Source organism: Castor canadensis, chromosome 1, assembly GCF_047511655.1.
Source record: "Castor canadensis chromosome 1, mCasCan1.hap1v2, whole genome shotgun sequence".
Lineage (NCBI taxonomy): Eukaryota > Metazoa > Chordata > Mammalia > Rodentia > Castoridae > Castor > Castor canadensis.
Window position 1 is genome coordinate 131293551 of NC_133386.1, and position 13483 is coordinate 131307033.

The window sequence follows — 13483 nt, forward strand, 5'->3', positions numbered from 1 at the left end:
AAATGTAAATGGGTAAAACTCGCCAATGAGAAGGTAGAGATGAGCAGAATGGATAAAAACACATGGTCCAACCTGCCAAAGATCCACTTTTGACCCAAACACACAGATCGGTTCAAAGTAAAAAGTAACCGAGAAAGCTGGGGTGTTTACACTAATATCAGCCCTAGCAAAGTTGAAAGCCAAAAATTACAAGAGACAAAGAACAACATTATATTTGACTAGAAGTATTCATCCAACTGTCACCAACATCCCACACATTAACTTCAACCTCCCTCTGGGCCAAGTACACACAGTCCCTACCCTAAGACACTGCAGAGCAGGAAATCATGTCAGAGTAAAGCAAAGAGCCTCCTTGAGGTCCTTAAGGAAGCAGGATCATGTGTGCCCTAGAGCTCTGGGTTCTGTTCACACCCGGCACCAGCTGGCCTTGTCACCCTGGCAAGTCCTTCTCCCTAAGACCTTGGTCCCCATGCGTTCTTGAAGGACTCATGCAATAGCATCATAGCCTCCCCCGGCAGAAGCACCCTTCTCCCATATTCCCGGACTCCCTCCCCATCCTTTCTGTCCCCTGGAACCTTGACTATCCTAGTCCTGTTCCCAGGTTTCTAGCAGTCCCATTTGGTCTAGAAACACCCCCACGACAGTCACTTTCTATATTCTTGGGGTCCTGGCTAGCATGGACTAGAGCGTAGTAGGGCTTTGCTAGGTGAGTGGGTGAGAACATGGCTGGGGGAGGTTGTCTCCAATACGCTGGGAATCCCCAGTGGCCCCCACCCCTCTCTCAAGGCCATAAATCTAGCATGTCTGCCCAGACTGCCACAGGGTCCCTAGAAAAGACCCTACGTCCTACAAATGCCACCCAGCATGGCAGTCTCACCTCTTCTCCTCCAAGCACTGTACCTGCTTCTTGTGCCACACCCTGGCCCTGCCCAGGCCTCCTCTGCCTGACTGTTGTCCCCCATCCCCAGCATCAGGACTCCCTATCATGCCTGGGCCCCCCTCCCCACCAGCTTATATTTCAGTTACTCTGTTTGAGCCTCGATTTCCTTGCTGTGCTATGGGTTCAAACATCCCTGATTGTGAGATTGTGTATACAGTGCCTGACTGTAGGAGCAGGAGGGACCCATGGATGCTGTTCCCCATGAATCAGACCCTTCACAAAGGAACAAGCCTCTCCCAGGCGTGAAGAGGTTTGGGTCCTCAGCCCATTCTTGGGAAGATGTCTTCTGAGCCTGGTACCCTGTGGGGGCCCAGGAAGACTGGAGTGATGGGTGGGTGCATGGATGGAGGGAAGAAGGATGGATTGGCAAATCTGTCACTGATAATGTCCCACTTGGGGACACCCTACACATGCAGAAAGAACCATAGTATCCTTTGAGGACTCCTGAGAGTTTTTTTGTCCCAAATCAAGTGAGAGAATAAAGGACAGAGAAATGTTACTACCGTATCAGCAGCAGCTGAGGCAGCTGCTCTGTCAAGCCCTGGCAAAGCATTGTTTCATCCAAAACCACTCCTACGGGTAGGGGTGGGTGCCGCTATCAGCCTTGTGCTACAAATACAGAAAAAGTGGGTACAGCAATGTGCCTCCAGTCACATAGCTAGAGTGAGGGAGTCCAGATTCAAACACAGGTCCTGTTCCCAAATCATGGTGTGGTCACCCCCAGACATTCATCTGGCACAGAGCTCCATCTCGGAATGTGCTGAGGGCCGTGGGGAGCAGGAGGAAGGCAGACCTGCATTTCTAGGGCTCCCCATGGGGAGAAGGAAGAGCACGGTGTGCCGGAAGGGGACTTTTCTCTTTATTTCATAGGCGAGGAAACAACTCAAGGGAAGCTGGGTAACATGCCCACGGTCCTCCCGCTGATCCACAGTGAGGCCCAGGTGGAGCCCGCAGTGCTGGTGGCTCATTTTTTGAGACCAAAGAAGTAACAGAAAGGCATTTTGAGGGGTAGGCAGAGCCGCCATTCAGTCAGAGGCCCCTGCAGGGTGAGGTGGGTCGGCTTTCAGAGGTGGGATGGGGACATTGTGGGGTCCAGTCACCCACAGGTCTGCTTCAGAGGTCCTTGAGGGGAAACACCTCCGGGAGTTGTGGAGGGTTCAGGCCTTCCTTCTGGGGGGCTGTAGGTGTCCCTACCTACCCAGTCCCCCTGTGGCCTGGCACATGGCAAAGATAACTCTCTCTCGCAGACTCTAGTCTTCTCAGATGGGCCTCTGAGCAGGTTCTTAGGTCGAGGGACTCTAACGGTATCCCCTCCAGCCCCTGGGATCGAAGACTGTCCTAATCGCTACTTGAAGCCTGCCTTACACACGCATGCACGCACGGGTCCCATGTGGCCTGAGGGTTGGAGGACATTATTCCATCATGGTCCAGGACAACAGGGAGCTGCTGGCTGAGGCCACACAGCACCCAGCCCCACAAGCCTCAGGGCCCCATGCCAGGCCCATCTGGCTTGGGGCCCACATTCCTGGCTCCTGCTCTGGAGACCAGAAGCTCATTAGAGCCTCAAGCTGGTCACGGGAAAGGGCTGAGGGTTGAAGACCATTGTGGCTCTGAGGAAGAAGGGGGGCTGGAGGGCTCAGCTGAGTGGCAGCACCTCTGCCTCTTCCCATAACTCCCAGGGAGCTCCAGTTCAGACATGTTACCCTTCACTCACTGCTGCCCAAAGCCCTGGGGACATTCAGACTCAGGACCCTTCCTAAGTAGCCTTGCAGACTCCTTCCCTGAGGACTTTCCCACACACAAGCCTTTGCACATGCTGTTCCACAACCTGGAATGGCCAGGACTCAGAGAAGTGAATAAATCAACCAGGGCTCCCTAGTGGGGAGCCAGTGAGAGAGGCTTCCAGTTGGGCCTGGGAGAGGCAGGGGAAGCTTCAAGGCTAGGCTTTGAGTTTTTGAAACCTAAGTAGGAATTTTCCAAGAGGAAAGCCTGGAGAGGGTGTCCCACAGCTAAGCTTATAGATGAGGGAGGGTGGAACAGGGCAGATGAGAGGCTCAACAAAGTCCTTTCTGGTTTGGAGAATGTAAAGATGGAGTCAGGGTGCTGGGGAACACTCACCTGCTGAAGAATGACCATGGTCCTGCGTCAGAGGCTCCCACTGACCAATTGGCCAGACACAGTTCTGTGGGGAGAGACCACATCAACCTCTGAGCAGCCAGTCCTGGCAGCCTTGAGCCTAGCAGGGGTCACCTGGGCTCCTCCCAAAGTCCCAGCTCCAGCTCCTCCTCCCTGAGAGAACCTGGCTTCTGTCCCTCTGGCCACAGTCCACCCCATGTGCCCTGAGCCTCAGCCACTGTCACCAGCTCCATTGGGCTGACTGGCTGAGCCACTGTCATTCTCTCAGCCTTGTCATCCAGAGACTCCCAAAGTGCTCCTAGAAAGTAGCGAGTCCCCTGGCCACATGAACAAAGGAGCTTAGAGATGAACCAAGACTTGCCCAAGGTTACACAGCCAGGCACGGCAAATTTAGGACCAGGATTTGGGCTCTGGCCTCCAGCTTAGAGCTGCCGCAGGAGTGTGGGTGACAGGGTAGCATGGTCTGAGGGACAGTCGTGGGCTGAGCACAACCTGCTCATGGCACCCTTGACTAAAGCCTTCCAGGGCACTTTCTGCCCTCAGGATGGAGGACATAAGCCCCCTCAGCCTGGCTCTTAAGGCCTGGCCCAACTCAAGCCTTCAGACAACTCAGTGTTTCTTCTCCCACCCTTGGGGACTCACTATGCCTGGTATGGTTCAACTGTCCTCATACCTCCTGGCCTTTTCTTTCACTGGCCCTTCCACCTGGAATTCTGCCTAATAAAATCTAGCCTGTTGTTCATGGCTTAGTTCAGATGGTACCTCCTCCTCCAGGAAGGCTTCCCAACCACCCAGCTGCCAAGAGCCTCTGCACTTCCCCTTATCCCAGCCCTGACTGTGCCTTATGCTATCTGGGTTGGGACAGTACCCACCTCTGTCCCTAAAGCCAGAGAGCTGATCCAGGGCATAGCCTGGCCAGTTCTCTAGCAGAGACCCAGGCCAGATGGGTTCAGAAAGGACTGGGGAATGGAGTGTGATGGTCAGAGGCAGTCCTGTCACTGGCATGAGGCCACTCTGCCCCACGACCTTCCTCCCAGGATGAACATCAATTTTTCACAAGGGACCTTGCAGAGGCACTGGGGTATTTGATCCTCTGCCTAAGACACTGCCTGACACCTGAGCCCTGACCCCTGGGCTCTGGGTCTCAGTAGGCACACAGTCCTCCTGGAGCCCTGTACCAGCCTGAATGCCTGGCAGGGAAGCGAAGTCAGTGAGGGCCAGCAGACAGCTGCCAGGGGGCCAAGTCTGAAAAGAACTCCAGGACCACCAAGCTAGCATCTGACGCCAGCCTGTGCCAGACCAATGCTTCCATGGCCTTGGAGGTGGTGATGGCACAGCACCGAAGGCCCATACATTAGGAAAAACTACAAGATAGACATTTAAAAGAGCCGGACCATGTTTAAGTCTGCTGCTTCTCTCATTGACAACAGGGAACACAGGCTGTATTTATATTTTGGGCCCATACCCGATTTTTACCTTGCCCCACAGCAGCCCCAGCTGGTGGGCCTCATAGTCCCATAGACTAGATGGGAAAATTGAGACAAGGGAGAGGAAGTGACTCATGCAAGGAGAGAGACTGTCAGAAGGAGATCAAAGATGACAAAGATACAGGGTCAAGAGGTCTCTCTCTCTGCCACCCAGCATATCTGTGCCCCTGGTGCAGCTCAGAAACAATTCCATGACATCATGCCCCTTGGCTCTTCCTTTCTCAGGACACCCATCACTGGCTACAGGGCAGCCGAGGTCCAGCTGAGGCTGTGGGCACAGGGGCTCCAGAGGAGGTGAAAGCCCGTGAATCCCCCAAGTCCAAAATTCTGTGTCCCAGTGCCAAAGGTGAGAAGCCCATCCTTACCTGGGTCCCAGCTGCACACTCTCAGCCACTCCCCCAGGCTGGGAGCAACTGCCACCTGTACGGAGGACTCAGCAGCTTTACTGTCAGCTCTTGTGTCTGGCTCTGGGTCTCCCTCTCTCTGTCGCTCCTTCTCTGCCCAGGGTGACTGTCCAGACAGCACTGCTAACCCTCTCCTCTCACTCCAGAGCCTTCTCCCAGGAGGCGGAGCCGGAGGGGGCCTCAAGGTCTGGGTGTGGTGACATCAGCGTGGGGGGCGGGCTGTGCTGGGGCTAATGTCCAGAGGCTCCCAGCCAGCAGGGAGGCAGGACACTTGGGTCTCAGGTGGTGCTGCTGACTAACGTGGGGCTCCGACCTGGGCCCACACAGATGGAGAAAAGGAGACCCAGGCTGGCCTCAGCTGCCTCCTGTCATTCACTTTACCACTGTCTGCTCTCTCACTACCTGGGCAGGAAGTTCCTGGCTTGGTCACTGCTTTGCAGGCGTTCCTCCAAAACATGGCTGTCTGAGACCCTAGAGGGCTTGGTGAGGCAGGCATGGCAGTGGGTGTGAACTAAGCAAGCCCTGCATTCTGGCACCTTCTGCTCTCCCTGGACAAACACCACCTGTGCCCCAGATCCTTCCCTCAAATTTGTCCCCCTAAAGCACCTCCATTCAATGCCAGCCCCACAACTTGTTCTGTGAGGGGGGTGTGCATGCTGGGCTGCAATCATACGTCGAGAAGCTCTGCCAAGCCAGTTGACTAGGAGCAACCCCTCTCCCATAAACAAGGGGGTGGGGAGCATACAAACTGTGTTATTAATGTCCGTGAGACAGAGGCCTGGAGGGCTTCTTCCTAGACCTGGACTTTTTCCTGTCCAGAGCCGTCAGTGGCCTCATCGAAGCCACTCTCTAAGCCCCTCAGTGGAGTGTGTGTCAGGGGGTACTTTTTGGATCCTCAGCTTCTGTACTTGGATTGTGTATTCAGGGAAACTGCCCACAGGTGGGTTGGGGATCCAGGGAGGACCAACAGCGCCACCCGCTGGGCACAGGCTCCAAGGTCAGCCACTGGCAGTGAAGCTGTACACCATCTTGGGAAGGGTGACTTACACCTGAGGCTGATACTTAGCACCTGTATCTCTTCAATCCCCCTAGCTTCCAGTTGGGCAGGGCACGTGGCCTAGGCCCACACAGATGGGGAAAACAAGACCCAGATTGCAGCACACGGACCAGACGCACAGGGCTGTCAGCCCGGGCAGAATACAGGTGAAAGGTGTCAGGGCAGAGGTGAAATCTAGGAATCTGTCTTGCAGTAATAAAAACACGAGACTGGGTACTGCCACATAAGAAAATGACACTTATATTGGCTGCTTTGGAGACCGGAAAGTATAAGCTCCAGGGCTACACTCACTGCAACTAATCTAGTCTCATCCTTCCTGACTCCCACGAGACCTCTCCTAAGGTTCTACCATGAGGACCTCCTTTCTAGCAGAAATCTTTGTGGGATACCACATCCAAGCCACGGCAGAAGCGGCTTTGGTTCATCTTGTCCTCGCCCTGTACTCACACCCCCTAGCCCAACTCCAATCATTTTCTGTCCACTCTGCCTTCAAAATCCATCCCGACCTGTTTTCTCCCCACTGGCCACCTGGCTTCCTAGCTTGAGCTGCCAGCAACTCCCAACAGCTATGTTGTGGCCCCTATACCTGCCTGTGTCCCACAGGCCCATCTCTTGTCTGTGGCCCTTCACGCAGCTGCCTCCACTTTACCAAGACAGCTGAAGAACTTTCAGTAAGTCCCATGTTGGCCTATCAGCAACCCTGTGCAGTGTCTCTCATGATCAGAGGATCCGTGTCTTCACCAGCAGTTGGTAGACTCTTCCAGAATAAAGACTGTTTCCCCAGGGTCTGGGGCGGTCCAAGCTCAGCAAAGCCAGCCCCACGGATTTGAGGCTTGCAGAAATAGCCAAAGGATTCCACCAATCTTAGCTAAGACACACTGGCAGGCAGCAGGCCCAACTTCAGTGGTGACTCCCAAGTCCTCCCTTGTTTGTCCCTCTGACCAGAGGGCAGTAACCCATTGTCTCCCTTCCCCCCAGAGGGATAGACACAGGAAAGTCTTTCTGGAATTGCAATAATATTTATTCTGAGAACAGAACAGGGCTCTTTTTCCCCATCTCGTGGTGGGCCCTGAGAAGAGAAAAGCCCAAGTCAAGGTGATATGGGCTGCAGGCCCACCTATGTGCAAGTAGGAGATGCATAGCCCCTTGGGTGCAAAAGTGAACAAAGCAATTGCTCTCCCTGACCCATCCCCCATCCTTACCTGCCCAGTCCCCAGGGTCTCCTGGGATCATCCCTGCACAGCCAGGAGCCAGCCTGGCCTACCTCGAGGGGCAGGAGGTGAGAGAAGGGCTACTGAACTAGTTCTGGGGGTGGTAGGCAGTGCCCAGCCCCCAGGTGAAGCCCACACTGGTCTGCCACTTGGTCCTGGTTTCCCTGTGTCCCAGAGGGATATGGCTGAGCAAAGATTCATTCTGGCTTACATGGGGCACACCCCTCCATCCCTGACTCAGGAGACTTAACTTTTGATAGCCATTGAGAAGTGATTACAGAAGGTGCATGTAGTATGCATGGTACACTAAGGGGTTACCTTGCACTTCCTTGGCATTTTTAGTGCTGACAAATAGGAGTCACTGGCCCCACTTTGCAGAGGGAGAAATTGAGGCACAGGAGGTTTCTGGGATGTCCAGGATCCCAAAGGGAAGCCTCAGTTCTCAAGAAGGAATCCTTTTGTCCTCCTGTCTTTTAGATCCTGGTCCCTCCATGGCCAGGACCCAGGAACAGAACCAGCAGTAGAGCGAGGCAGCAAAGTCAGAATCCAGCACCTCCAGCCGGACCCACCCTGGACCCCACAGGGAGCCTTGGAGTACCAGATTCTGGTTCCCAAAAGGAATTGTCATTCTTAAATCGACTGCATGGCTTCACCTGCTATGCTTGGTCTAGAAGCCAAAACTGGACACAGCACCAGCACTAACAAGAGCCTGAAGATGCCCAGCGTCACACATGCTTGCCTTCACCCTCCTCTGAGAAGGTCCATCTTTGCCATGTCCTTCCCCATGTGGTACCAAAATAGAACCAGAGGACCCTCAAAATTGGAGCTCAAGAAGGAAAAAGGGGATTCAGGCTCTCCCGGATTAAAAGTGAGATTTTTAAAAACATTGAGGACTAAAAGAAACATTTTGGTCCTGGCAGCAAGAAGAGCACTGTGGCCCCCTTGGCTGTTTGGGGGAATGTTGGCAGAGGGAGTTACCTATCTCCTGCAATGCCCAATAGGTGACCCATCCCTGTGGGCCTGGCACCACCTACCCCAGAGTCCTTTCTTCCAGGAAAAGCTGGGGTCTTACAGCAGAGGGGATTGTGTGCCTCTCTCTGGGTCTCCATGGCCCTTCATCCTCCTGGCCCTAGTGCATTATCTGGACATCATTGTTCTACACCAGGATGGAGGCAGAAAGCTGCTCCTTCCTCACCACCATGGCCATACCTCTCCAGAGGTCTCAGACCAGAGGCTGGGAATAGTCGACTCAGAATGGGTTAGATGGCTGGCCATTGGCTGGGCCTCTGTCTCTGAGAAGACCTGAGGACAGAGGTGAGGTCCGAGGCAGAGGCCAGGGTAGAGGCTCTGCTCCACCTGACCAGTCCACCCCTGACTCATGTCTCAAATTTCCCTTGAGGGAATAAATGCAGGGGAATGCTTCAGAAGGAACAGTCAATTCCAGCCTGAGCAAGAACCCAGTGTTGCCCAAGAACAGTCCTTTCAAGGCGGCTTGAAAACCAGGCATAGGTGCCAGAGAAAGTGGAGGCCTGGGAGACTTGGGTGGGCCTCTGAAACAAGGAGCAGGAATGGGGCTTGGGGACATGGCAGTTTATGTGTAAACAAGTGACATCTTCTTGGCACTCCTTGGCAGACAGCAGGACCTGGGAAACATTTTCAACGGATAGAATTCCTTAGCAGTGGAGATGATGGGGCGAGGAGGGATACTTTAAACCTCAGGCAAGAAGACGCCCACCCATGAGAAGGGACTGCTTTGGGGTCCTCAGAGACAGGCAGAGATCTCCCAAAGTCACACAGCAAGGCAGTGGAAGAGTGAGAAAAGGACCCCGGTGTCTTGCTCCTAGGCTGGACCCAGGCATGGTGGGGACATGCAGGTGGTGGTAAGAACTGTTGGGTCAGATAGATGAAAAGGTGTCAGACAGCTGTGAGGGAGGCACTGCTGAAGATGCGCACGGCCACGGTGCCCGGCAAGTCGCTGGGCTGCCGGCTACTGCGGTCTCGGAGATGGAGGGTGTGCAGGGCCTGGAGGTCATCCGGGTCAGCCTTCAGGTGCACCTGACCCAGGAATTCATCCTTCAGGACATGGTAGTTCCAGATCTGGGAGGAGACAGAGGATCATGGGAGGAGCCATCTCCCAGACCAGGAATACATTCGGTGGTGGGTGCCAGTGGTGGTAGTAAGGCCTGGAACTCAATTCCCACTGTGCAAGCCAGGCTGAAGAGAGGAGGTGCTGGATGGTCTGCCTCCGGGTGAACCTGGCAGGACACGCCCATCCCAGAGCCTAGGTATCCTTGTCTGTCATAGGTCAATCTGTCATTGTTAGCTCTGCCATTGACCTTGGGTGAACTTGGACGAGTGATGTGCCCCCTGTCCTAGTTTTCCCATGTTTAATACAAAAGCTGGCTCACTGTCCCAGGAGTCCTTCCAGCCCTCACATTTGTAGGTCTGTGATTTGCTCTAGTGGGACCTAGTATTAGGAAAATTTGGAAAACCCACTCCCCCGGGGTACCAAGTGTCTGTTTACAGATGGTTTCTCACCCAGAGAGGTGGGCCTGGGGGACAGAAAGCATCCTGCTCATGAGTTTAGAATCACTGTGTGCCAGCACCTTGGCCTGAGAGGGGAGTACAGCTGCACCCACGGACACTGGCTTTCCGACCCCCTGTTCCAAGTTCCAGGAAACAGTCACAGCCACAACATGCCATCTCAATGCCACTTTTCCTGGTGTATCCACTCACAGGGCTCAGAGAAACAGCAGAGACAGCCACTGTCCCAACCAGGGGACTGACCCTGACTAATCCAACTACCCACCTATAGAGGGGTGGGCAGGAGGGAGTGGTAGGAGGGGCAGGCAAGAGACCTCCAAGGCCATGCCAGGAGTCAGGGACAGAAGGAGAGCCAGAACCTGGCACTCCAGGTCCCCGCTGAAGGCTCTTCTGCCGTCCGCCTTGCCCCTCTCAGTGGAGGCTTCAGGCCGGGAGTCCACTGGGCTCACCTGGATGGTGATGGGCTGGCCCGGCTTCTTGCGGTAGAAGATGCCTTTCACATTGTACTCAGGTGTGGCGGTCCCTTTCTGCACAGCTGAGCAGACCTTGTCCCCCTCACACTTGATGATCACATAAGAGTTGGCCCCTAGAGAGAGGGAGTGGGAACCTGGTGAGCATAGAACTGGAGCAGGGCCAGGGTGGGGCAGGTGTCTGGGAGGGAAGGGGAGATGCCTGTCTGGGCTCCGTGGTTCAGTAGAAGGGGAGACCAGAACCTGACCCACCTCAGGGTCCTCTAACTTCCAAAGATGGAAGATGGCAGGGGCACACTGATAATCTCTGGCCCCCAGGCCCTTCACCAGGCTGTGCCCTCTGCCTGGGCACCTATTCGTCCTCTTTTCCTCCCTTCCTTCCTTTCTTCCTCTTCCTTCCTCACTTTCCTTCTTCCCCTTTCTTCTCCCTTTCTCTCTTTTTTTGGGGGATGATGTGGGGCTGGAGGTTGAGCCTGGGGCCTCACACATGCTAGGCAAGTGCTCTGCCACTGAGCCACATCTGCAGCCCTTCACTATCCCCTTTTTTCCCTCTCAGTACTGGGATTTAAACTCACTTGAGCCACACCTCCAGCCCCCCTCTTATTTTTTTGTCTGCTTTAGTTGTTTTTCAGATACCATCTTGCAATTTTGCCCAGGCCCTCAGACAGAGATCCTCCTACTTATGCCTCTCTCATTGTGGGATTACAGGTGTGCTTCACCATACCTGGCCCTCCCCTATACCTTCTCCCCAGGCTTTATACTTCCTTCGTCTAGAGGAAAGCTGTCTCCCTCAGGAAGCTTTCTCTCTGCCTTCCCAGGCCTATGTGTCCTAGTATCTGACTCCCCTACCACATGGGAGCTCCTGGGATGAGGAGCTCCCGATCTGTCACCGTGTATGCTCGGCATCACCCAGGGACACCTGGGCTTGCAGTGGATGTCGGGAAAAGCTTGCTGATTTGGAGTGTACAGGAGAGCTCTGGAGGCTGGGATCTGTGCTGGAGGAGAGAGAGCCAGAGGCAACCACCAGGAGGGCCAGGGGCTTTCCCCACATGAGCTCACCTGTCGAAGAGTCCTTGAGGCCAGTAGCCGCCAGGACATGTACCTGGGTCACCTGCTGAGGGTAGCCACACAGCGAGCTCCAGCAGGTGCGGGGGGGCTCATCCAGGCGCAGCTCCCTGATTCAGAGCAGGACAGGAAGCAGAGGGGTGCCAGGAAGACAGCCATGAGCAGAGGGTTCAAAAAGTAAGGAAGGGGAAAGAGAGGAGCAGTATTTAGTCTTGAGACAATCCTCCCGGGGAGTCCCCAACCATTCAACCCAGTGGGCTCCCTCCCTTCTCTGTCTCTACTCCACGGCGTGCCAACCTCCCGCAAGGAAAAGCACCACACACCACACCCTCTGCCGGGCATTACTCCTGTCATTTCTAAACCTCACAAAGCCCTGGGGACAAGTGATTGTTATCTGCCATATTACAGATTAGGGAGCATCAGGCTCATGTGGGGAGCCCTTGCCCACACGGTTGGAAAGCAGTGGCCTGGGGCCACCTGACTCTACATACCATAGCTGTTTCCTGGGCCTGGAATGTGGGCAGGGCCCACCTGTCCTTCTGGGGACAGCGAGTCTGGGCTGCATACTGAGATGGGGAGAGCAGTATAGGGTGCACAGGGCCTACACCCCAGCAGAGATGGGATGGTTTCAGAAGTCCACTGGTCCTCAGAGCCAGCTCCCATGGGACAGGGGACAGTGGTAGCAAGACCCTGACCCTGGAATCAGGCTGGGTAGGGAGGCCAGCCTGACATACCACTGGCTGCATGACCTTGGACAACCTTTCTAGCCTTGGCCCCTGTTTTCTTGTGTAAAATGGAGTGGTTTAGGCCTGGTGCTTAGCGGGGGTGTGAAGACCAAATGAGGTCAGTGACAGTTCTTTGTAAACTGCAGTGTTGTACACGTGTGAGCCATAGTTGCTAGCCATGCCCAAGAGAGGCTGGGGCAGGGAAAGAGAGAGGAAGAGGTGTACACAGGGGCCAGCCCGTGGGGAATGGATGCCTGGGCTCCACGCCTTGGGCAGACACTAAGCACCCCTGCCCCGCGTGGGCTGCACCCCCACCAGCCTCTAGCTGATGCAGCCCCTGAGTACCTGCAGTTGGAGGGCACATCTGTGAAGACTCGGAGCAGGAACTCTCCAGTGTGGCCTGGCTCGAAGGTGGTGGGGATGATAACATAGCGGCCCTCGGGCTGCTCTGTGCGCAGGAAGACACTGCGTGAATTGATGTAGATGGAGCTGGCGACCTTGTGCTGCAGGCTATGCATGCGGTACTGGCGATTCTCCTCCACCTGCCAGCAACAGGAGAAGCTGGGCCACAGACAGCCCCACCCTGCAGCACCCCAGCCCACCACCCCATCTCCCTCGGCACCACAAAAGGGGCAATGGAATCCCATGTATGTGAAGTGTCCAGAACTGGCAAGTCTGTAACGATGGAAATAGATTAGTATTTGCTCAGGGTGGAGGGGAAGAAGGTTGACAGGATTGGGCGGCAATGGCCTAAGGCAGTGGGCTTCTTTTGGGGGAGGTGATGAAAATGTTCTAAAATTAGTTGTGGCATTGGTTGCACAATTCTGTGACTACACTAAAAAGCACTAGATTATATACTTCAAATGGGTGAACTGGCTGGGGGCTCATGGCCCACACCTGTAATTCTAGCTACTTGCCAGACTGAGGCTGGGAGGCTAGTGAATTGAGGCTAGCCTGGGCAAACAGTTTGAGAGACGTCATCTCCAAAATAACCATAGCAAAAATGGACTGGAGGTGTGGCTCAAGCGGTACAGTGCCTGCTTTGCAAGTGCAACACTCTTGAATTCAAACCCCAGTGCCATAAATAAATAAAATAAATAAATAGGTGAATTGGGTGGTCTGTGAATTCAATCTCAAAAAAGCTATTAAAAGGCAGCAGGTAAAATGAACTTCCTGGGTATCCCCCAATGTGCCTAGTGTTTCTGGCTGTCATATTCCCTGGTTTCAGTTACCTGCAGTCAACCACGCTCTGAAAATAGTAAATGAAAAATTCCAAAAATAACTCATAAATTTTCAATTTTAGGCTGTTCTGAATAGTGTGATGAAGACCTAAATCATCTCATTTTATCCTACCTGGGACACGAATATCCCTTTGTCTAGCAGATCCAGGCTGTATATGCTACCCCCCAGTTAATCACTTAGCCATCTTGGTTATCAGTATGGC

General features: G+C 54.3%; 2 protein-coding genes across 5 annotated transcripts in view; both read right to left on the reverse strand.

The window, feature by feature from the left end:
* Positions 1–5110, reverse strand: part of Myo7a (myosin VIIA) — a 72720-nt gene extending 67610 nt beyond the window's left edge. For 2 of the 3 annotated variants that reach the window (XR_012450686.1, XM_074082480.1), the window contains exon 1: positions 3059–3193. Coding sequence is in view for 2 of the 3 variants with exons in the window: in XM_074082480.1 (XP_073938581.1) it covers positions 3059–3076 (18 nt within the window). In the remaining variant the exon portion in view is untranslated. Of the gene's footprint in view, positions 1–3058; positions 3194–4928 lie in introns of those variants that run through there. The other variant, XM_074082472.1, reaches the window with a different exon arrangement.
* A 1913-nt stretch (positions 5111–7023) lies between these two features.
* Positions 7024–13483, reverse strand: part of Capn5 (calpain 5) — a 52206-nt gene continuing 45746 nt past the window's right edge. For both annotated transcript variants that reach the window (XM_074082495.1, XM_074082500.1), the window contains exons 10-13: positions 12385–12581; positions 11309–11424; positions 10229–10365; positions 7024–9332 (exon numbers count right to left, since the gene is read on the reverse strand). In XM_074082495.1, the coding sequence (XP_073938596.1) occupies positions 9150–9332; positions 10229–10365; positions 11309–11424; positions 12385–12581 (633 nt within the window). In that variant the 3' untranslated portion in view covers positions 7024–9149. The remainder of the gene's footprint in view (positions 9333–10228; positions 10366–11308; positions 11425–12384; positions 12582–13483) is intronic.